General features: G+C 40.8%; 1 protein-coding gene across 2 annotated transcripts in view; it reads left to right on the top strand.

Annotated features, from left to right (window-relative positions):
- The first annotated feature begins 1826 nt into the window (after nt 1–1826).
- Plppr5 (phospholipid phosphatase related 5) overlaps nt 1827–25611 on the top strand; it is a 111176-nt gene continuing 87391 nt past the window's right edge. For both annotated transcript variants that reach the window (XM_021158396.3, XM_021158395.3), the window contains exon 1: nt 1827–3159. In XM_021158396.3, coding sequence (XP_021014055.1) covers nt 2923–3159 — 237 coding nt within the window. In that variant the 5' untranslated portion in view covers nt 1827–2922. The remainder of the gene's footprint in view (nt 3160–25611) is intronic.

Below are 25611 nucleotides of genomic sequence, written 5' to 3'. Positions count from 1 at the left end.
CTCCAGTTGTTGGGGGAGGGGTGCTCGTGGAGCTGCATATCTACATGTGTGCCATGGGTATTGGTCCAGCCTGTGAATTCTATAGAGCATTTTTGAGGACCAAATTTCATGAACAGTTCCTTATTCCATTCCTCCTCCCCTGGCTCCAAGAGGATGTTGTCACCCCGTACCCCCAACACCACCAGGCCACCCCACTCCCAGGGACCTCAAGTCTCTGGAGGGTTAGGTGCATGTTCTCTCACTGAGGCCAGACCAGGCAGTCCTCTGCTGTATATGTGTCAGGAGCCTCATATCAGCTGCTGTATGCTGCCAGGTTGGTGGCTCAATGTCTGAGAGATCTCGGGGGTCCAGGTTAGTTGGGACTGCTGGTCTTCCCATGGGGTCGCCCTCTTCCTCAGCTTCTTCCAGCCTTTCCCTAATTTAACCACAGGGGTCCCAGTCTTCTGTCCATTGGTTATGTGTAAGTATCTGAGTCTGACTAATCTTTGGTCCGGGCACTTGGAGAGCAGCCATGCTAGACTCCTTTTCTTATTCTATTTTTGCTCTAGTCTCAGGAGTGTTTCCATCAATATATATGCTAATATTTAAGATTCTTCTTAGAGTGAAGTCATCTCACTTTTCAGTCCTGAATCTCCTCAAACATCACTCCCTCAAGTCTGGCAATATAAACCTGGGCTTTGTTGTTTAAAGGAGAAACACTTTATTTTCAAGAGTGGTCCCTACTTAGCCTCATGTGAAACCTCTGTGTTCTTCACAGTTCACAAACCCTGCTATGTATGGAAGGTAAAGTTCTTTCTGGGGTTTTCTGTTTATTTGTGGTTTTCTTTCTACATACGATTCTAAAATCTCAGGAAAATATCTGGATTTTGTATGTTAGTTGCTGAAAAAACATGGAAATAAGGATTTACTATTTTATATTTTCATATCATCTTTGGAAGACAGGCAATCCTCAATCTCACCTTCTCCCCCCATCGTGGCCCCGCTACTTCAGTAAATTGAATTATAACTACACAGGATCCTCAAAATAAAATCTCACGATCAATTCAGCTCTAGCCCTTGTCCCTTAGAAGGCTGTTTCAGTAACAGAGAAGCTAGTTGCTAACAATCTTAAAGGAGCCAGTATTGGATATTCTGTATCTTTCCAGAAAGTACCTTGGGTTCTCAAAGTTGAACTGGGAGAATCCATTCACTCACTTTTCATTTGCCACTTAACTCACAAATACCCAGTCTTTGCCTGCCCATGGCTATGCTTTTTGTTCCTGTACTTAGTTCCTGAAGTCTTACATCCTGAACCTTTCGAGTGGCCACATTTTCATACAATGGTAGCCCACTCACATACATTCCACCGGCCAAAGTTGCCTGCCACACACATCACTAAGAGCGCTCTGAAATAATTAGTTGTTAAATGATATTTGTGATTACATGGTGGTCCATCTCACACCTATTTAATATTCAAGAAATTCAGTGCTGTTACCATCCCATCCTCAAAATCAGTGATTTGCCTAATTAAAACTGTCATTTTGGGCTTATGTTGTATTTTCTTGTTGATAAAGGCCCACCTCCAAAAGCCACCATGTTACAGCCTATTAGATGTGTGAACATCCCAGAAATCTGGTAAGTAATTCCAGATTCTAAGGAAAAGAGCAGAACTCTGAAGGTTATTTTTCTCTCCTTATCTTCTGCATATGCTTTTTTCTCTGCCGGTGTGAGCGGGGTCAGGGTAACTTGAAGATACTGCTTGGTTGCAGAGCTTACGAGTCATTGCAGGATGGGCTCTGCATACATATAGCTCCTAAGCTACTTAAATATCCACGCACACGCGTAGATACCTACGTAAGACTGCATTGTGTATGCTTGTGCTATGACTCTGTGTGGGTCTTCTGACCTCAGAGGAATCCCTGCAATTCCCTGAACTCTGGAAATAGCAAGATGAGGCACATAGTTCTTTCCCTGTCCTTGGTGACTGGTACCCCTGGGTCCCAAGAATCTGCAATGCCTCATCTCCCAAGCAGCTAATCAGAGGAGACTGAGAAGATGAGAAAGGCTATACGTGGAACCAACCAGGAAAGAGCCGGTTTGCCCAAGATGATGCCTCTGAAGCTAGGAACCTTGAGTCTGTTGATTTACTTACAAAGCCTTGGGAAACTGGAAGGGAGGCAAAGCCACCCAGAGTCTAAAATCCTCTGAGATAATTTCTGTCATCGCCTTGGAAGCCACACTGCTCTGGCTGCTCTCCAGCGCTGGGGGGGGTCACAGAGTCCAGGCAGTGCTGTGAGCAGAGACAGAGGCTGCAATTCGGCGGCGCCACCCGGACACTTTGCGCTCCAGTGGGCTTTGCGCTCTGAAGATGTGTCCCCGCACCATCTTCCCAGGCGCTGTGCGGGAGGTCTGAAACAGCCCAGCTGGTGACTCGAAAGGGAGTTTCTAGAAGCTCCATCTCTGCTGCCTCCCCTCCCCTTCAGATTTGGAATTTTACCCTCTCCAGGCAGCTGCTCCAGCTATACAGCATCTGCCCGCCCTCCGAGGGGACGAGGTGCCACCGACGACGCTTGCCTCTGGTCGGTCCGAGGGCTTGACCACAGTGCCGCGGTATCGCGGATGCTCTCGAGCCGGGGCTGGGGACTCCCCGCCCTTGCGCGCGACCCCGCGGCCGGGCAGGCGGCGCTTGCGGCGGGCAGGGGGCGGGCAGGGCAGATGGGACTCGTCCGGGGGTAGCCTCCTCCTCTGCATCCTGCCCGCGCATCCCGGAGCCCAGTCGCATCCTCCGCCTCTGCCTCGGCGGCTGCCAGCCTCCGCCTCGCGCCACCTCGGCCTGCCGCCGCCCCCGCCGCCGCGCCCCCGGTGGCTGTGCCTCGGCGGAGCCCGGAGGGGGCCTGTGGCGCGTTGGCCGCCCGCTCGGCTCGGCTTGGCCAGGAGGCGTGCATGCCCCTGCTGCCCGCGGCGCTCATCAGCAGCATGCTCTATTTCCAGATGGTGATCATGGCAGGGACGGTGATGCTGGCTTACTACTTCGAATACACAGACACGTTCACTGTGAACGTGCAGGGATTCTTCTGCCACGACAGCGCCTACCGTAAGCCCTACCCGGGCCCAGAGGACAGCAGCGCGGTGCCCCCGGTGCTCCTCTACTCGCTGGCCGCTGGCGTCCCGGTGCTTGTGGTAAGCTCCGGGCTGCTAGCCCTCTCTTGCCTTCTGCAGGTTGAGACTCAGCCGGGAGGACCAGGGAACACCAGCCTTCACCATCTAAGTTCCTCTAACTTGGTGGCAGCCCTCTTACCCCAGAGGACATTCTTCTGGGGAGCATGGGAGTGGGTGAGAAGAAAGCACCCCTGTCTCTCCAAACCACCCCTGCACCCTCTGCTTGAGCCTGCAGGCTGGGTGGCTCAAAGACGGGGAATAGACCTGCAGAAGGTGTTGGGTGGGTGGCAGAGATAGGAAGGGGGTGAGCCTCTGAAACAAATAGACTCGGTCCCTTCTGTGGTCCTGTCTAACGGGTCTTGGTCCTGAATTTTGGTAGGAAGGGAAGCAGCAGCTTAGGGTGGGGTAAAGGAATCAGATGCTGGGATGGGGAAGTGACCTCAGTTAGCTGAGGCTGGGGTACACGCTCCTGTTTTATCTGCCTCCTTTCCTTCCTGATGAAAAGAGTCTGATGCATTAGGCCGAAGATAGGCTCACAAGTAGCTAAAAATGTCTTTGGGCATCTGTAAAAGAAGAGGCCTCAGCAACAGGACTTTGCTGAAAAGCAGGAACAGAGGAACCTGCAGCACAAGAGCACTTTAGATTTATTTAAAGGCTATCCTCTCCTTGGACTACACTAGTACTAACACGTCCTCTCTTCCTGGCTGGATTTAAAGTTTCTCTCCTCCCTCTTCTCTGTCTATAGGTCTTTCTGCCTCTCTCTCTCACTCTCTCCTTTCCTAGTGTATGTATGTATGTGTGTGTGTGTGTGTGTGTGTGTGTGTGTGTGTGGTGAGAGAGACAGGGAGAGACAGAGACAAAGAGAGAGACAGAGAGACAGAGAGAGGCAGAGGCAGAGAAAGAGACAGAGACATGACAAGACTATGTAAGACTATATAGAATGCTCTCACACACAGGGGATGTAACCCTTGAGTTAATAATTACATCACAATATACATATATGAACACAATCCAAAGATTTATTTATTTATTTTTTTGGTGGCAGATGAGTGATGTTTCTTTGGAGACCAACCTCATTATGGTTCCTTTACATTGACAAAATATCTGAGGTTCCCTTCCCATGATGCTCCATCTTCTTTCTTTCTTCCTTCTCTCCCACTCACCACAGAAGGAATAGGAAGTGAAGTTAGAGAATGAAAGGGAAGGCAAGGGAACTTGGGCTTTTATTTTCCATAGCTGAACTGGGGAATCCTGATAAGTGTATCCCCTTCATTCATTCTTAAAAGTCTTTTCTCCCCTCTTCAGGGAAGTAATTTAAGAAATTTCAAAATGAAAAGTTCTTACCACAAAACTGGAATAATATAAACAAAGCAAGCAAGTTCTTGCTAGCTTCTAAGTAACTCTGTTTATCATACACAGAATGATTTCAACCTCAGCTTGAGGGCCATGGTTGGGGAGGGGGGTGTTAAGGCTTCCTTGTTCTCAAAAGCCTTTACTTTGTTATTGTTTTTGACACTGGATTTGCTAAAATGTGTCAGAAATCCTCAATGCAGTTTCAAGCTCCAGTTCTCTCCCTCCCAGTTTGAAAAGTTGCCAGAGCAAAAGCTGGCCTAGTTTCTGAGGACTTTCGCCTCTGCAGCTTCTGTGTTTTCAGGCACATGCTTTCTAGGAGACTAAATAGCTCAGAATTTTTTTTTCATTTTTTTAAAGGGAACTGCCTACTGCTTTGGGGTCATTGATTTATTTGCAACCACAATCAGTAATGTCTGTGACTTTTATCTCGGTAATGGCCATTCAGTGTCTTCAATGAGATAGTGCTATGAGTCTCGAACCAAATATCCTTGATGGCAGGTGACAGTTTAGAGTTGAGGGCACATTGGTCCAAGATTTTGGTGACTCCTTGCTTAGAGGAGACCTAGGGAGAACCTAAGAAGGAGAAGGGAGCTAACCACTGAGTGGAACTGAGCTATTTCAGTCACGTGCATTGAAGGAACAGCCTTCCAGGAGATCTTACCTCACCTTACAGTAGAGGAAACTTGTCATGACTGGAAACATCATGAAATGACAGCAAAAGGTAGATCTGTCTGGTGTTCATATATCCGGAGGACTAGTGCCAAGTGCCAAGCTCCTGCTACTACTAAAGAACATCCCTGAAAGATGGGAGCTGCCTGCTGGGCCTGAAGTGCAGTGACAGAAAACGCAGAAATTTGTGAAAGGGAGGCTCCAACTTGGCTTTCTTCTTTTGACTATTAGTTCTCAGATATGAATGAATAGATTTAAGACTCACTGTGAAGAGAAGGAAGTGTTGAGTTTTGGTTGACTGGACTCTGTTTCATTTTCTGCTCACAGGAACAGTGCATTCTGTTAGTACGTGATAAGCCAAAACAGCAGTGGCAGCTCCTTTTTCTCCATTCTTGTCAAGAACGTGGCCTTAAGCATAGCATACCCTTTTCTCTGGAGAATAGCGACAACAGCAGCAATACCCAAACAAAGGGGAATTAGTACTTTATTTTTGGATACTTGAATATATCCTCCACACACCAATGTGGGAACCCACTAATGTTTGTATCATCTTTGAGATCTACTCATATTATTTTCATAAAATATTTTGTTATTTCTTTTCTATGAGTATTCAGCTTGCATGTATGCCTGTGTACCACATACATGCCTGGTGTCCAAAGAGGCAAGAAAAATGTATTGGACCCCTGGGTCTGGAGTTACAAACAATTATGAGATGCCACAAGGGTGCTGAGAATTGAATCTAGGTCCTCTTGAAGAGCAGACAGTGCTCTTAACCACAGAGTCATCTCTACAGCCCTTTTATGAAAACATTTTGGGAAGCAGGTGCTGAGCTCAATGACCAAAGTTAAAAGGTATCCCTAATGCCCTAATGATTTTAACCCTAGTCTATCAAACTTATAAGTCTCTACTCTTTCTGTTATAATACATACATTCAATCTGCTCATAATTACTTTCATTAAGTGTTTCAAACCTTTCCCTTTATTTATATATAAATAAATATATATTCATATACATAAAGATATATTTAATATATTTTGACTGGTAAGGTTCATCTTTATTTACTCGTTGACTTAATTTTTTTATGTATGTTCCTAACCTGAAAAGTAATCTTGAGAAGTTGGTCTCCTCAATATTTCAACCTGTGGATTACTTTTTATTTGTCCAAAATTTAAAGGTTTGTGTCTTTTTGGATTGCATTGCATTTATTTATTTGCCCATTTATTTACAAGCAGTAAGGTATACTCTTTCTGTATACAGCAAGTGGCCCGAGACTTGTGATACTTATTCTTGAGGTTCCAGGCACATGACTTTACCTGGATGGACTTTAGGATTGAAAATTCCATTTGCTGTGAAACCATGAACAACTTGTTTACATTTATTCATTCTCAATTTTTCCAGTCACAGAATTTTGCATATTAAATCATTTATAACATACAAATATCCTTCATGGCTCGTGGTCCACACTTTCTCACACCTCAGTGACATGTTTGTTGTATTTCTCACACCTCAGTGACATGTATGTTGTATTTCTCACACCTCATGACCTGTATGTTGTATTTTTATGGTACTGGGGATTGAACTCAGGGACTGATGTTCTTAGCCCATCATTACTATAGTAAAATACTGATCAGGAAATGTATCCTGAATTCCCTGTATCCTAAATATTTGTCTCTTAGAGTAGCTGCTGCAAAGGCAGAGTAGCTACTCCAAGGGTAATTTCAGACATAAACTACAGTTGCTCATTTAAGTAGTTTACAGTTTAGTTTGAGAAATTTAAAACAAACTAATAATCACCGTAACTGTGAAAAGGTAAATGCTTGGCTGGGTGTGGTGGTACATACCCATAGTAGCAGCACTCAGCGACTGAGGCAGAAGGATTATCAATGTCAGGTTAATCTGAACCACATAGTGAGTTGAGAATTAGTCCGAGGCACACCATATGACCCTGTATCCACAAAACAAACACTAACAAAACACAGTTAAGTTCCTGTCAATGAAAAAAAAAGGAAAGGAAATAGATTAATATATAGACAATAAACAGATGTTCCACCTGACCTCTGGTGAAGCAGAGAGGGACAGGATCACTTTCTTTTGGAGGGCTGAAGGAAGACTTCATGAAGACTGCCCTTGAGACATGCTTTATTTATTTAATTAATTGTTGACAGTGCAGACACCAGGAGCTTCCTGTGAATACTAGGAAAGTGTTGTGTTATTGAGCTACATCCCCAGCCCTTAGGAGGTGTCCTGAAGGAGGGGTTGAAATTAATAGAGGAGTTAAAAATTCTCAGGAGCAGTTGTGTGGGCAAACGCATGCAGAAGATCCTTTTCAAACAACTACTGACCTGCCTGATTTGTGGGAGTGGCGTTTGTTGGGGCAAATGGGGTACAGGGTTGGAGACAAAGACGGAAGTCATATGAGTTTCACCTAATAAATAGAACAGTGGTGGATTAGGGACATAGTCTGATAGGTTGTATTTCAGAACATGTCAGGGCAGAGAGGATTTTTCTATTACCAAAATAGGAACCAAAGATCATTTTAGCCTCCATGGCTGAATCATGTGATATTATTTCAATAGTCCTTCCTTCCTTCCTTCCTTCCTTCCTTCCTTCCTTCCTTCCTTCCTTCCTTCCTTCCTTCCTTCCTTCCTTCCCTCCCTCCCTCCCTCCCTCCCTCCCTCCCTCCATTCTCTCTCTCTCTTTCTTTCTTTCTCTTCCTTCCTTCCTTCCTTCCTTCCTTCCTTCCTTCCTTCCTTCCTTCCTTCCTTTCTTTCTTTCTCCTCTCTCTCTCTCTCTCTCTCTCTCTCTCTCTCTCTCTCTCTCTCTCTTTCCTTTTTCTTTTTAGTTAACGCTTTAAAAATTAGATATTTTCTTTATATACATTTCAAATGTTATCTCCTTTCCTGGTTTCCCCCTGAAAACCCCGTATCTCATCCCCCCTCCCCCTGCTCACCAATCCACCCCGACTGAATTCGGAATCACTCCCGATTCCCTGTCCTGGCATTCCCATACAATGGGGCATCGAGTCTTCACAAGACCAAGGGCCTCTCCTCCCATTGATATCCAACAAGGCCATCCTCTGCTACATATGTGGCTGGAGCCATGGGTCCCCTCCGTGTGTACTCTTTGGTTCATGGTTTAGTCCCTGGGAGCTCTGTGGTTACTGGTTCGTTCATATTGTTGTTCCTCCTATGGGACTTCAAACCCCTTCAGCTCCTTGGGTCCTTTCTCTAGCTCCTTCATTGGGGACCCCATGATCAGTACAGTGGTTTTCTTTGAGCATCCACCTCTGTATTTGTCAGGCACTGGCAGAGACTCAATAGTACCTTGAAGAAAAACAACACAACTTTGTTTTTTTTTTCCACAAAAATGATATGGCTTATAGATGCTTTGAAAATGGTGCTGAATAGATTGACCCATATAGCATTTATTAAATCAGATTTTCACCTAATATGAATATAAGCTTAATAAGTGACCTTGGTTTTCACTAATTAAAAGAACTAGTGGTTATAATGGCCCTTGCTCTCCAAATTTGGACTTACTGACTACCAAGATGTATCCTTGATTTTTATGAAACATATTTGCCATATCCGGTGTGGCCACAGGGGCAGGGCTGGTTTGAAGGTTGGGATATGCACAGATAATGTTTTAGAATTCTATTTCTAGGAAGGTACCGCTAGCATCTGAGACTTGGATTTGAGGAATGTGCCCACAGCTTCATTCCAAGTGCAGTGGAGGCAGATGATGACAGACAATAATTTTCTACTCAGGGTTCTTTCTTTTAGAAAGCCTTGCCTTGGAAATCCACACCTGTGCTGTGCCACAGAAAGCCGTTAGATGAGTCTGTACTCTTAGTCTGGCTTCTCTTACTAATTAGCCAGCTGCTTAGACCAAATTTTCTTATTTCATAAACCATATATTTTAAAAAATAACCTCATAATTTCCAGTGGGACAGGGTGACTTATGCTGTTATTCATCCCCCAAAGCAGGCAGATCTCTGTGAGTTCTAGGGCAGCCTGTTCTACATAGGAAGTGGGAGGCCAGTCCAGAATACCTATCAGATCTTATCTGAACTAAAATGGAAAACAACAACAACAACAACAAAGAAAGAAACAAAACCCAAATAACCCAAATAGCCCCAAATCACATTTAACTCCTGGAGAGCTAATACATGCAGAAGTTCAGATTCTGAATTCTCTTGATTGGGTTGAAGTCTAGTTGGCCATTTTGCAGTGGTAGGAACTTAGGTCTGTGTGTCCCTATGTCTGTGTTTCTTCCATGATAAAATGGAGGTGATGGGAGAATTGGCCTTGTGGGGTTATTGTGGATGTAAAATCAAACATGCATAAGTATCAGAGGAGGGTCCCTCTATACTTCATGTGTTGCTTTATTCAGTGCCCTCGCCAGTCACCTGTCTTGTTCTTACAGTCATTTTGTCAATAGCTACAAGAGATTCAGTGGGGAATCATTGTCAGAATTGGTTTATTTAAATTCATTAATACAATTCATTCCCACAGTATAGTTATGAAAGTGACGGATGTGTAGGGAGCATAAATGGACTCTTCCAGGGTCTTACATAGACAGTGCCATCCTCAAGCCTGTGGATTTACCTCTCCTGGTAAAATACTTTACCCCTGACATGCTAACTAGCCTGTTAAGACTTTTTAGTCATAGTGATTCAATCCAAGAAAGTCAACATTTTCTCAAACCTTTTGTCCTGGATTTCAGTTTTCTTGTTTTGATGGTAAACTGCACGCCCCACTGCAGAGATTGGTATCCATGTGTTATGTAGGAAATTGCTTTGTTTCCTCTTCAGCTTGGAAGTGTTGCAGATAGGTGGGTGGCAGCAGAGGGGAGTTAGAGTTCTGTTGTTCCGCTTTGAAGCCTAGCTGTTATCTCAGTGTCACACACCGAGCAGGGGCTGCGGGCACTCACATTTGTGGAGATCCACAGTCTTCCTCTAGATTTGCAATCTGTGGTGAGACTCTTTCTCTAGGGCCTGTTTCTTAAAATAAGGAAGACTCAGTGCTAGAGTTTCGCAACGCCATAAATGCATGGAAATTGGATGTATGTGTATACACACAGAAGCAAAGTTTAAGGTATATTGTTAAGATTCCCTAACTGAACTACTCTTGGGGGGAGGGGGTCTGTGGACCTGTTTGAAGCCCTGCTAATACCTTTTGTTGTTCCTTAGAAATAAGCACTCATATCCATCTATTCATCCAGATGCCCCTTTCTCCTTTTGTCTTCCATTTTCTTTCCCTTTCCATTTTTAAAAATTTCTCTTTGTCCTTCTTTATTTCATCCACCACTTTTTTTCACACTGATAAGGCGATGGTGGCAGGAAGCATAGCTTCATTTCTCCTGCTTCCTTCTCTTTTCTACCTTCCCTTCCCTCTCTTGCTTGCTTCCCTCCCATCCTGCTACCTGTCACCCCCAAGTCAGCCTTGTCGTTTCTTTGAGACAGTTGCCTTAACTGAAATACGTGGGCTTCCTCCTCTCTGTCTTTCAAAGCTTTGATGAATAGCAGACAATAGAGAAAGTCAACAATGTCACTTCATAAATGCAGTAAGAGACAATGAGAACATTCCATGCCAGTTGTGTAGCCACCCAGGCCTTGGCTGGAGGTCTGTGTCTATAACTGTATTTTGACAGCAAGTGTTCTTCGTCCAGAAAAAACACGTATGAGTTTTACCTTCTTTTCACTGACTTTCCTACACACACACTGGCACAGGTAAAGAGATAGCAGTCTAAATGGGTCTAACTAATAGTTTGAACTATTACTCTAGTGTGTCATGCTGCATTCTAAAGTACTTCTGTAACTTTAAATATTGTTAAGACTCTTATTAAGAATCATCTTGGTCATGTCTGTAATTTAAAGTAGATATAGTTTGGGGGGGAAGTACAGGAATGCCCTTGTTAAGTATGTACCAGAACACAGGAAGTCTTGTTTTTTTTTACCCCATCAAGCAGAAATCTGTAGACTTTTTCAATGATAACAAGGCATCTACCATGCAGTAGGCACAGTGCTTTTAACCAGACTTCTAAAAGGAATAAGGAATAACTCCTACTCTTTAACAATTCAGACCCTATTAGTAAAAATTACCTCTCAGCTTCAGTTCTCTTGTGTATAAAACAGACCTAAGAATACTTAATCTGATCACTTACACCAATTAAAAGCCATATCTGTGCTATGTGTTCAGGTGGTGGCAGCTGCTCTTCCACTACAAACAGCAGCTAGTCTTATTGATAGCCCTGAGTAAAAATGACATCACACACGCTTAATCATTTTTGAATGAATGAGGTAAGCAATTTACTGTTCACATTAATTCTTTCGGATAGTGTGCACACCTCCAGAGAGCTTTTGCAATTTGCTTCAATTGGTACATGACACGTTGAAAATTGGAACCTATTACTTCAAGTCCAGGACTCTGGTCTCTCCATAGAGTGGGCCACTCATTTGTAGTATGAACCATTGCCTTCCTAGCAGCAGAAGAGTTAACACATATTGAGTTAATATCAATGTGCTCTTTGCCATATGCCCGTTAATCTAGAGTCTCAGTGAATAAAAGTTGAAAAAAAACCCAACCCTTGGAAAGGGAAGTTTAAAATCTATGTTCAAAGATATAACCTTTCTTTATTTCTAAAATTATCACAATGGCCAGTCGGACTTGATTTTCTGAGATCTACATTCTCACTCATATGATGCCACACCAAGGATCATTGCCTGTAGTTAGGAGGACCCTGCTAACAGTCATGGAAACTCATAGAACATTACTTGGATGAATGATATTTTAAAATATGTAAAATGGAATTATATCAGCACTCTTTGAACTATTTCTGAGAATGTCAGTTTTCACTCAGCAGGCTGCTTACTTTTTTAGTCTTATTATGACAGATGTAGTTTGAGAATCACTGTCAGCAAAATTACCATTTTTTGAAGGGATAAAAACAGAATTTTAGATATTTTTCAAAACAGGTACATTAAAAACTAATGACAAATTTTGTATACATATTCTACGCAGAGAGTACATGTGGGCATCAGTGTGTGTGAAAATGTGTTTGACATTTAATACATTTATAAATTCAGTTTTATCTCCATGTGTCTCACTTGTCTGATGGTTTTTTTTCTGCTCCAAATCAGCTTCTTAGAACACTCTTTGCAGTCCAAGCAGTTATCCCCTGGCTTAGATCTCTTGGATTCTACAAGTTGGATATGAATTATGATATTAAAATAATTTTGTGCTGTGGATTTTAATGCATTATTATTCATATTCCCATTACTAGATTTGAGATTATTCTGAGTCAATCTTATAAATTTACTTCACTCAGTTTGTTTTGCTGGATATCTAGATTGTTGTTTTTGATAAATAAGCTATCAGGGCACTCATTGAGGTTGTGTGATGAAGTTATAATGAATATTAATTCAAATATTGGGCCAGATTCTGCTGAGACTTCAGTTATTTAATAGCTTTCCATTACTGCAGGCAGAAGTGTCCAAATAACTCTTAAGTTCCCTGAAGCCTCAGCTCTTTGTCTACACAGATGTTTTAGATTAATGAAATGCTGTTTGAAGGGTCAGCACAGTCAAGGTAGAATTTGTGTCATTGAATTGACATAGGGAAAACCAACAATACTTGGGTTCTTCTGTCTTCATCAAGATTCAACCATTATGAAATAGGGTATAGACCACACCAGCATCATAATCCTTTCTCATTCAGGTATGGGAATATAATCCCATTCACATCGCTTGAAATTTTTCCTTTCATGTATAGACATTTTAGTAACTCATCATGATAATTACAAGTCGCTCTTTTTATCAATATAGAAAATCCTTTTATTTCTGTTCTCATTGCTAATTAAGTCCGTTGTTAATTAACATACAGATAACAAAGAGGCTTTGGCAGATTCTTTGAAATAATAAGACCTGTTTTAGTTTTCTGTCACTGTGACAACCTACCTGGGATGATTAGCATAAAAGAAAGAAGGGTTCAGTGTGATTCATGGTTTCAGTCCAGAATCACTTCACTTCTGGGCCTTGGATGAGGGAGACAGTTTGTCAAAGTCAAAGTACATGAAGGGACAAAGCAATTTACCTCACATTGGCCAGGCAGCAAAGAAACAGTGTTTGCGTTTATAACAAAGCCCTTCTCCAAGAAGCCATTTAGTTATTACTTTGTCAATGGATTAATCTTCCAGTGAACTCGGAGCACTTGTGATCCAATCCTTCCCTAAAGTCCCAACTCTGCACACTGCAGCACCATGGACCAAGGTCTTCAACACACCATCTTCATCCCTGGAAGTAGAGCATCAGTAAGCTTGTATGTACTCATGCATATCACACACATCATCCTAAGGTCATTTGCAGACATAATGACTAAGGGACTGAATTTTCTTTGACCCACCATTTCTTGAAAATATATACTCCAGATATCTCATCTAAATGGTGTAATGCATAACTATTTTTACCATATAGCCACTTTCCCATTTTGCTAGCCTATGAAATGCTCATTTATTTCCTGAGATTTTACATTGTGTTTGGCACAGTAAGGAAAGTTCTAAAACAAGTGCAAATGGAGTCATAGAAAGCAGGGCTAGGAAAAGTTCCTTTGCTTCAACCAATCTCGGCTTCCCCTCTCTCCTGTCAGATTTTCTTGCTCTGAATAAATATGTGGTGAACAGCTTTCATGGGCAGCTTACTCTGAGGTGAAGACTTGAAGGGGTTAAATTGGTTGTTGCAACTATCAAAAATAGGGACGAAAGTCTCCCCTATATTCCAAAGCAATTTTGGCTATAGTTGAAACATCATAGAGTACTGAAGTCAATGCATTGCAGACATATCTGCATATTATTGAACTAATAGAAGTCAGACTTGTGTAGCTACAACCCAAACCTCTGTGTGTTTCTCAGGCATTCAATAGTGACAGCAGAAATTGTCCTTTGTTGAAATCTCCATTTTGGACTCAGCACCCTCTCAGCTGGGGTACATAGAAGCATCTTGTATTTCCAGAGACCTCATCAAAGCCGAATGCCAGGGTCTCACAGACAGTGAACCCGAGCAGCCTCTGAGAGACGCTGCACCTGGGGATTCATCTTGGAATTTCAAATGAACCCTTGACATTTTCCATTGAAAGGACAAAACAGGATCTTTGGGTTGGTGACAATGACCTCTTCCTTCCCATGTGCCTGGGCAGTATTTGCTCAGTTACTTAAATGAAGCGTCTTAGTCATAACTACGTGACGCTCCTCTTAGTCTTCCACAAAGGGACGTCTGTTTCCTCCTTTTTCTAGTTTCTCATCACATGGTTACTTGGGATCCCCTTGTTTTTCTGGGTGAAGTCTGGAATACAGATATCAGCCTCTAGAAGATGCTTTTATTCAAACCACACAATCAGTCCCTTTCTGGCATTCCATTTTTTTGAGAAGGTTTGTAAATTCAGTGTGAAATAGAACATGCATCCTCAGAGCTAGACCTCTTCAGTTATGAAAGGGGAACTTAGGGATCCTCGGTTTTTTTGGTTTTTTGTTTTTTGTCCCTTAATTTTCTAATGAGTTGCCAGAGAGATAAAGTGACATGCTCAAGAGCATTCAGCTAATGAGCAGATTACACAGGCAGCTAATGTGTTTAGAATGCTCTATGCCTGTCAAGCATTTTTGCACGGGCTACATATATAGTAAGTTAGCCTTCTTCTTAATATTGGGGTTATAAGTGAGAGCATCGAGGCTCAGAAAGAGTCAGCACCTAACCTGTGACACACAGCACAGACGTGATATGCCTTGGCTGGATCCTGGTTCTAACTTCTCTTGAAAGGGTGAAGCTTACCTGTAGCAGATCTCTCTGTTGGGCAGTGTTATTTAGGAAAGGAAAAAGGACAGTGTGTGTTTACTATGATATTTTTTTCTTATGAAATATATTGTTGACCCAAAAATTCTACTTAACAGTGTGTTTATAGTTGACATTTACTTAGGATCTTGAAGATGCAACAAAAGCTGAGGGAAAAAAAAAAACAAAAACAAAAAACCTTTTAACGGGCTAGAGAGATTGTTCTGTGAACATAGTGCTGCCTAAAGAACACACAAGGACCCAAGCTCAGATCCCAGGCAGCCATGTAAAAATATTGGGCATGGTGGTATGTGTGTGCCTACAACCGTAGTACTTTGGGACTGGATATAGGTAAATCCCAGGGGTTCCTAACTTAGTTTAGGTAGCATAGTTAATATAGTAAGCTCCAGTTTTCTGAGAAGTCCTGGCTCAAACACCAAGGTAGACAGGAATAGAATAGTAGCAATCACAGATAAACCTCTGACCTCCATATATGGTTGAGTACCTCAAACACAACACACACACACACACTAATACATACTGAATGAATAACATTTGAACCCCAAATCAGTGTTGGCTCTATGACATTTTTTCTCTTCTTTTTTTTTTTTTTACCTATTTTCAGCCAAAATGGAAAGCCACATTTGGAGTTTGACAGGTAGCTGAGAAAGAATCTATCCATCCAGTTTTGAAGCACACATTTTAAACTCTTACACTGTGATTTTAACACAAATAACTGCATCACTATCACATAGGATATCAGATACAACCAGGGCATTGACTTTACCATCACATTTGGAACAAGAGGATTGGCAATATTATTCAATTGTATAAATATAGTTAGTGAAAGGCATAGACATCATACATGTGCATTTTAAACTATTTTTTAAAGTACACAGTGTTCTTAATGCTAGTCTGAGAATAATAGACACAACTCTTTGCTAGTCTTTTGCCCTTCCCTGGGTTCCATCTGAGGCTTGAAGGCATTTCTCTGTGATGCTGAGCTCATGACATGCTTCCCTTTCTTCATTTCCATATATTTGCATATCCCATCCTTAATTTGAACAGCTTAAATTCGAGCCATTTCTTTGGTACCTCTTTCCTTGATACTTGAAGTCAACTACTGTCTGTTGTCCCTATTGTTTCCTTTTTACGTATGACCATTCTTTTCTTCTTGTCGTTACACTCTTTTATTAAAGATAAAGTGCCTTGTGAGTATAGAATGGGTTGCTTGGGAGAAAACAAGATGTAATAAAAAGAGCAATTCATTGGCCTGCCATGCAGGAGACTTGCTCTCCTCCTTCCTCTGCTTGACCGTCTTCTGTACCTTGAAATCAGGCCACGCTTTTCTAGCCTATGCATCACCAGCTATCATGTTTGGAAAGGCTTGAGCTCCAACTGGTCACAAGACTGATTTCTTGCCACCTTGGGCAGCCCTTTCTGTGTATAAAACAAGTCTGACAATGAGGATATTTCATTTTAAGATGAAGTCGTGTGTCCCTCCGAAGCCTCTGCTCCCTGACCTCCATCAGCCCTTTGAAGAAAAATAGACTTGCTTCCATGGCTTCCCAATAGATGAAGTCATTTCTCAGTTTGCCTGCCTTCCAGGAATCTGAGAATAGTCCTCACGTGGCCATGGATTTAAATATGCTGTACGGTTCCCGTGGCTGCCCACAATTGACTGTGCTTGAGAAGTAGTAGGTTCTTATATTTACCGCTGACAGTGTACCTCAGGAGTACTTTCTCCCCAAGACAGGAGTGGGAATCTTCCTTCTTAATGGACTACCTTGTTCATAAATCTATTAGCCTTTGGCTCATATGTATCGGCATAGCAGCTTCTTGTGGTCAGCTACTTCATTTATAAATGGAATAGAAACATAAGCTCCCCAAAACACTGACTTCTTGGCTTCCCACACTTTAAGCTTGAGCCTCAGGCAAATCATTCTAATTGAATTTACCATCTTGGAATCAGATGGCTAATAAAACACTTAATTGAGTATACAACATACAATATATTACATGACTTCATTCTTGGTTACACATTGTGTTAATCGCATAAATGCTTGTTGGCTGTCAAAAGATCATAAATTCCTATAGAGTAACAAATACGTGTTATAGATATGTTTGATTCTTGCTCATCACCTAACCACCTTTCAAATGATAGCCATAAATAATTTGTGTATTTTGAAATAATAGAATTAATAGAAATTAGAAATATTTTTCTCCCGTTTTTGCATTAAAATATTTAAGAATTTCAGACAAATACAATATATTTTAATTATCCCCACATGCTCATTTCCTCCCAGACCCTCTCAATAAGTCCCTCTCCCAACTCTGCCAACTTCATGCCTTCCCCTTTTGTGTCCAGTTGAGTCCAGTTATTGCTGCTTGGATACACATAGATGTTGGGGTATGCTGCTGGAGCATGTATAGCATCCTAGGGGCCATATCTCTGAAGAAAACTAACTAGTAGCTCTCAACTGCCAATTGCTCATCATTTCTAGATGGGATCTTGGGTGTCCCTCCATATTCATTTTGGAATGTTAACTGTTTGATCTTTTTCGGATCTTGTGAACATAACAACCGCTGCTGTGGCTCTGTCATGTCCAGGTGACAGTGATTCCCAGAAGTCCTTCTCAGCTTTAGGGATGTGGTCATGGAGATATCCCACCTAGGGCTGAGTATGCCACAAGTACTTACTCTCTGCATCTTGATCGACTGTAAGTTCCTTTATTAATCATAAGACATTCTTGTTTAATTTCATTAATATACTCGAGTGCATGCCATATGATGATAAAATGTACTTCAGGGTATTATCCACTCATAGAAACTTAGCTAGTCAAGCCCAAATTATTTTTCTAAGCTCTAGATAGTTAATGATTTACTGTATTTTACAGACATTAATTTTAAATATTTTCCTATGTGTATTCATTTATCTTTTCATTTAATCAAAGTTCTGCAAAATGTACTTCAAAAGTCAACCTCATTTACTTTAACTGAAGAATATTTCTAATACCTCTAACCTTTCATTTACACACCCCTGACATCCTTATTATTTTGCTCTATAGTCACTATTTATGTTCTAAACTATATCTAGCACAAACTTTTAGAAGTTCAAATTGTTACTACAAGAGATTTTTTGTTGTAGGTGCCTCTTTAAAAAAATAAAGCATGATATTTTATGCATTTTAACATACCTAAGTTTTTTCTTAACTAAACCAGAGGTGCTGGAAATATTGCTCACTAGTATGGTTATTGTTTGGTTAACATACATGTGTTAGAGTCCTAGATTTGGGCACACACACGCGCACGCGCGCACACACACACACACACACACACACACACACACACAAACACACACACACATACAGGGTTACCTATGATCACATTATTAGCATTCTTCCAGTTCATCATTTTACATCTGAAGCTTTTATGTGTGAACAAATTAGAAAATCTTGTGTGTCTGTGCACACATGTATGGGATTCCTATGAATGTGGAGGGTAGAGATGGATAGCAGGTGTCTTTCTCAATCAGTTTCCACCTTAACTTTTGAGAAACGGTCTCTCACTGAACCGAGGGCTCATCCTCTCAGCTGTCCTAACTGGCCAGCCCGCCCAAAGAGTCTTTGTTTCTTTTCCTCTCTATCTGATATTGCAGGCGTGCTTCACTGCAACCACGGTTTTTATGTGGGTGCTACATATTTGGACTCAGATCTTTATCCTTGTGCTGCAAGTACTTTACTCACTGAGTCACCTCTGCAGCCCCTAGAAAACTTTTTGATGGTGTTCTGATGTTGCCTTCGGATGGCTGGCAGAGTTTCTACATGAGATGAGTCAGTAGCTTAGAGTCACCCAGGGTCTCTGAAACATGCTTTGTACATTTTTATTAGCGATCATATATTAAGATGAAACACTAGACTCAGTACGTAGAACTATTTTTGAGGAGTGTTTCTTTCCTTAGAGAGTGATAAAAAAAAAATTAGTGGCACTTTAGAGAATGACATTAACGAGGAGAGGACGACTCAGTGTTGCATGGGCAAGCAAATCACTCACAATGTCAATTAACTCAGCCAAAGCCTGGAACATGAAATTACCATTTTATTGTTTATGGATTCTCTCACAGAAACTCAGGACTTTTCAATTAGACTGAAATACTAAATGTGAGGAAATTGCTCTCCACCTTCTCAAATCGGTGCCCATGAAACGGTGGGCTGACATCCTGTTGTAGACCATGATGTGATACTCAGATATATCCCCTCCCCCTTGTAAAACAACTGAAAGAACAACTATTGGGTCCTTCTTGGGATTAAGTGTTTTCTGTGTGGTAAATGGGTTTTAGATGTTCAAACACAGAAGGCAGGATCCTCAGGCTAGAATATGTTAACTGATCATGACAGAGGAATACTCAATAGTGTAGGAGGGTGAAGGAGTGAGGGAGTGGAAAGGGGGACCATTGAAGCAGAGGCTATAATAGCTGGTCAAGGGAATGAAAGAAAGAAGATTCAAAGAAGACAGTGTGTGTGGCCATTCAGTCCAGGGAGTTATACAAGACTGGAGTGGGAAATTATCTACAACACTAAACGACTGAGAATAGAACAGGCTTAAAAGATGCTACATCCCAATAATATGTGAAGTCCACATTCCATTACTAGCTTGAATAGATAAGTCTATATTGCATATTCTTACTTCCCAACCTAATTTAATCTTCTTGGCCTACATGCCATCCAAAAGTAATTCTATGTCTGTGAATCATTTAATTTAGTAAACTGTCAAGAAAAATAAAAATAGTGGTTTAGAGTCTTAAGAGATCTTGGACAATATTTAGCACATGGGTCTTAGCTGACAAAGTTGTTTCAGAAATAATAAGTTTTTATCATTATCAGTTATAATTGCAGCTGCAAATTAAAATTAGCTAGTAAGAAGTTAATATATATATATATATATATTTTAAATTTTCAATTAATTCTTTTCAACATGTCAATGCTAAAGCTACAAAGTAAATATTGTACAATCTTAAAGGTTATGCTGAGAATCAACAATTAAAGTTTAAATTGTTGCAGTTATGTTATTGCTGCTTTGCTTCTGTAAATTATTAATTCATCTTAACTCAAAATTTCCCAAATTGCACAAGTGTGCTCATCAGTATTAACTGCCTTCAATCATCTCATTATGAATTGAAAATTAAGGTAAACTGTACACATTTCCACACTGGGGTAGCAATTTGAAGTATAATGCTAAAATCCTTTCTTGAAGACATTGGCATTTCTATGAAATACAACTGCAGTATCCTGGCTAGGTGAAATGCAGATTTTCCAGTTTAGAGTATCAAGGATTAAGCATGTTTGGCTTTCTTGCAAGATTCACTAAATTTGGTCACCTAATTAAGATTTCTATTCATGGGAAATGGCTTCAAAGAGCTCATCAAAACCAGCTTTTCATGAACATACTTTGATTGGATTCATTAGATTTGCATAGCCTTTATGGCGGAAATGTACTGATGTCTTGGCTCCTTCCACTTAGAAGGGAGAGCTGAAAGGAGTCGGAAAGGGGAGATGCGTAAAGGGTTGCAAAGGATGCTTGTAAAAGCAGTTAGGTCCATAGCATGCTGATGAGAACAGACCATAAGGAGCTGAAGCAGCAAAATGGTTTGGCAGTATCAGCAGTCCAAGTCCAAAAACCCAAACATGGGCGAGGAAAGACAGAAGATTCAGGCAGAGTACATTATTTAGGTGTGTTTTGTAACAAAAGAGGCACTATAAGGTAAGTTTGATCAAAGAAGCAGAGGGAACCTCTGGTGAGCTGGAAAATAGGTGGACCAAGACAAGTTTGACTTCTCAGAAGTAACTCTAACATGGAGTCACCTGGATATCAGATACCAGTGCTGACCCAGGGCTAAAGAAGGGATGGAAGCTGAAAATGGAACTCTGAGATGGAGAGCAGAGCAAGTTCATGTGGAGGCTGGAAAGAGCCAGGGAATGAATGGAAGGAGCACCTGGAATAAGAAAAGGTTGATCATCTGCTGACACCTGAGTTTTTGATCTTAGCTATTCTGACTGGTGTGAGATGGAATCTCAGGGTTGTTTTGATTTGCATTTCCCTGATGATTAAGGATGCTGAACATTTTTTTTCAGGGGCTTCTCAGCCACTCGGTAATCCTCAGGCGAGAATTCTTTGTTTAGCTCTGAGCCCCATTTTTAATGGGGTTATTTGATTTTCTGGAGTCCACCTTCTTGAGTTCTTTTTATATATTGGATATTAGTCCCCTATCTGCGTTAGGATACGTAAAGATCCTTTCCCAAACTGTTTGTGGCCTTTTTGTCTTATTGACAGTGTCTTTTGCCTTACAGAAGCTTTGCAATTTTATGAGATCCCATTTGTCGATTCTTGATCTTACAGCACAAGCCATTGTTGTTCTATTCAGGAATTTTTCCCTTGTGCCCATATTTTCGAGGCTTCTCTCCACTTTCTCCTTTATAAGTTTCACTGTCTCTGGTTTTATGTGGAGTTCCTTGATCCACTTAGATTTGACCTTAGTACAAGGAGATAGGAATGGATCAATTTGCATTCTTCTACATGATAACTGCCAGTTGTGCCAGCACCATTTGTTGAAAATGCTGTCTCTTTTCCACTGGATGGTTTTAGCTCCCTTGTCAAAGAACAAGTGACCATAGGTGTGTGGGTTCATTTCTGGGTCTTCAATTCTATTCCATTGGTCTACTTGTCTGTCACTATACCAGTACCATGCAGCTTTTATCACAATTGCTCTGTAGTACAGCTTTAGGTCAGGCATGGTGATTCCACCAGAGGTTCTTTTATCCTTGAGAAGAGTTTTTGCTATCCTAGGTTTTTTGTTATTCCAGATGAATTTGCAGATTGCCCTTTTTAATTCATTGAAGAATTGAGTTGGAATTTTGATGGGGATTGCATTGAATCTGTACATTGCTTTTGGCAAGATAGACATTTTTACTATATTGATCCTGCCAATCCATGAGCATGGGAGATCTTTCCATCTCTGAGATCTTCTATAATTTCTTTCTTCAGAGACTTGAAGTTCTTATCATACAGATCTTTCATTTCCTTAGTTAGAGTCACTCCAAGGTATTTTTATATTATTTGTGACTATTGTGAAGGGTGTTGTTTCCCTAATTTCTTTCTCAGCCTGTTTATCCTTTGTGTAGAAAAAGGCCATTGACTTGTTTGAGTTAATTTTATATCCAGCTACTTCATTGAAGCTGTTTATCAGGTTTAGGAGTTCTTTGGTGGAATTTTTCGGGTCACTTATATATACTATCATATCATCTGAGGCCTAGTTGGCCATAATTGGAAAGAGAGGCCCATCGGTCTTGCAAACGTTATATGCCTCAGTACACTGGAACGCCAGGGCCAAGAAGTGGGAGTGGGTGGGTAGGAGAGTAGGGAGGGAGGGTATGGGGGGACATTTGGGATAGCATTGGAAATGTAAATGAAGAAAATACCTAATTAAAAAAAGACAGAGAAATATCTCTAGCCAAGTAAATCATGTCTAGCTATGAGGAAAAAATAAGGACTGGAAACTTAGCTCCACTGGCAAAATGCTTGCTTAAAATGTGTAAAGTCCTGGGTTCAATCCTAAATAAATATAGCTACCAAAAAAAAAAAAAAAAGGTTGATCAGAATGGGAGTCAAAGTGACTGATTGTAAGATGAGGTTCTAGGCACACCCTCTGGGATATAGGATCTGATAGCCCATATCAGGATTATCAGCCATCATAGACCACACACTATCCTGGGAGGCAGTATTCTGCAACCACTGAGTTGAGGTGGGATCCAGGTAGAGTTTAAATAGCAGAGAGGATATAATTTAATTAAGGAGGCCTTTGTGCAGACATAACCTTCTAGACTTGCAGGTCTTAGTCCAGAAGCTTGATGCCATTCATCCTGGCATTCATGTAGACTATGGCAATGCGATAAAGAGAATAGCGATAATAAAGCCTCTCCCGTTTTCAAAAATGGCACTTTAAAAATGTGTGTGTGTGTGTGTGTGTGTGTGTGTGTGTGTGTGTCTACATGTATCTGGGTATCTATGGAGACCAGAAGAATACATTGGATCTCCTAGAACTGGTAGTTGGTTGTGAGCCTGTGAGCTGCCTGATGGGGATTTGGGACCTGAACTCTGGTCCTCTGCAAGAGCACTCTTAACAAACGAGCTGTGGTGGCAGCCCCAGGTTACCATCCACTTTTATGACATTCCAGTACTCAGAGAATAGCTCAGTGATTCTGTGACACAGATATCAAAGTAATTTACAGATGATAAAATCACAGCTGAGAAAATTTTGAGTTGACCAGTCACACAGACAGTTAAGTTTAGATGAGAACTTTTTCCTGGCATTTTAAACCTTTGTTAGGTATTTATCAGTAAATAAAGGGGAAGAAATTTTTTACACCCCAAGAAGGCTCACAGTTCATGAAGTGTCCAGATGGATTTACAAATAACCTCACAAAGAGATTGCATTTCCATACCTTATTTCAGTACCAAGGAGAACACTCAAGGTGCACCCCCCCCCCACAATAAACAGAAATTAAAGGATGTACTGTGGAATCCCAGGAAGATGTTAAGAAGATCCTTAAGAAGAGGATATTTGGGTTACCTTGTTGGGTATATTTTGGTTCAGTTGAAAGAAAATGAGAAGTGATATGTGTCAAGGCAGAATTAGAAATCAGACATGGCTGGGTTTGATATTATATTTTCTGTTAATTAGTGCAACGGTGGATGGCAGTGACCAGTCACTGAACTCTTTGTTTCCAAGTTTCCTAATTGTGGGTGCTCATTTTATACGGGATTATATTTTGGAGGATGCTAATGGAGGAGGAGACTAGATTTCTACCATAGCTATGTCATTTTTTGTTTCTGGTTTTTCCTCTTACCCAACCCCTAAGTAATTTGTGCAGTGTTAAGTAATTTGAACTGGAAAGTATTGGTTCTTTAACTCACCATTTCCCATGACTCTCTAGCACACATTCTGGGCTCCACGGGGGATTTGAAAGGAAAGAGTGTCTGTGTCCCACTTAGTCCATTTGACTTTAATATGTTGTGAAATTTGTATGAGAATAGAGTTTCAAATACGTGAAGAGAGCAGTGATTAACGTGTATTTGAGGTTTCCATTGAAACCTCAAACCAACCACAGTGGAGATTGTAGAGTTAGGAGTCAAAATTCAACATGAAAATCAAATAGTTAAGATACCGATGAATGGCATGGCACTTATAAAGCAAGTGGTACTGGTTCTGCAGATAGAAACATATTCAACTAACAAGCCTTTGTAACATTGAGCTGAAATAAACAACCATATTAGTTTATGTACTATGAGAACTCAGAATTAGAAAATTAAGTATGCTAGAAAAATTCAATCTTAACCCCTCTTAAGAGTGTTGCCTTAAATGTGTCCATAATTAGATACTATTTTGAATGTGGTTTTTGTTAATTTTGATTATCTAAATTACACTTAATTTATGATGGGTACCAAATGAGTAGAAATAATAAATATGATAAATTTTAGGACTGTGGATGCTTACAATGTTATGAAAGAAGAGGCTCCCCTGTGCCTGGATATCTGGGAGAAAAATTCATCTCAAAGCACTGCTTAGGGTGTGCTTTGATAAATTTTCCTCCGAGATGTACAGTCGTGATATGATTGTATGGAACAGAGAAAAGAGTCTGCTACTGGTGTTGTACCATATATTGCATAGCAATGATATCAATATACATCTTCCTCGTTGGATCTTCCTTGCAGAAAATCAAATGACACAATTTGTGAAGTGTTTTTAATTTGTCACACATCCCTCCCGATCCTCCTTACCTTTTTATTTCTTTTTTACCTTCTTTTCCCCCTACCCATCCTTCTCTCTCTCCTTCCTACAATTCCATCTTTCTCTTCTATTTCTCCCTTCCTCTTTTCTTCTGTCTTTACTTTTTTATTTTTCTTCGGGAATTAAGTTGATGAATGCCATCCCCATGACAGGAAATGGCTCAGATTAAAAGATGTGATGCAATGATTAAAAATCAAGCGTCAGAAAGGTCATCACTGTGATATAGTAAGTGTGGACGTTGCTATAGGAATCAAAACTATTGACAGGCTAAAGTTGGAGAAATCTACAGATTTGATAAGGCTTATGTAAAGTCACATTAATGATCTATTTTATAGCTATACCATCAGTGGTCAGTAATTTTGAAAAGGTGTTCTTGATTCTACATGCCTTCATGGTTTCTTTTCTTTGGTAGCTGATTTACATGACTGCTTTATAAAACCTTCCTTAAATCTCTACACTCGTGTGTGTGTGTGTATGTATATTTGTCTGTGCATCTGTGCAAGTCAGTGCATGTGTATGTGTGTATGTATGTATGTATATATGTTTGTGTATAACAATGTCAATATTTTGTAAGAACCTTCATTAACAGGTCCACTATAAATAAAAGGACAAATCTTCCTCTCGAGCAAATATCAGAGATCAATAAAAACCTTAAAGTGAAAATAAACGCTTTAAAAATATACAAAAAGAAAGTCTATTTAAATAATGCAAGGATAAAGAGGTATACAAATGGAAATAACTCATAAATTAGAAATTATTGAACTTTCTGTATTCTAATAGTTTGTGA

Source organism: Mus caroli, unplaced genomic scaffold (assembly GCF_978045245.1).
Source record: "Mus caroli unplaced genomic scaffold, Mus_caroli_1 scaffold_3, whole genome shotgun sequence".
Lineage (NCBI taxonomy): Eukaryota > Metazoa > Chordata > Mammalia > Rodentia > Muridae > Mus > Mus caroli.
This window is presented reverse-complemented; position numbering and strand designations above follow the sequence as displayed.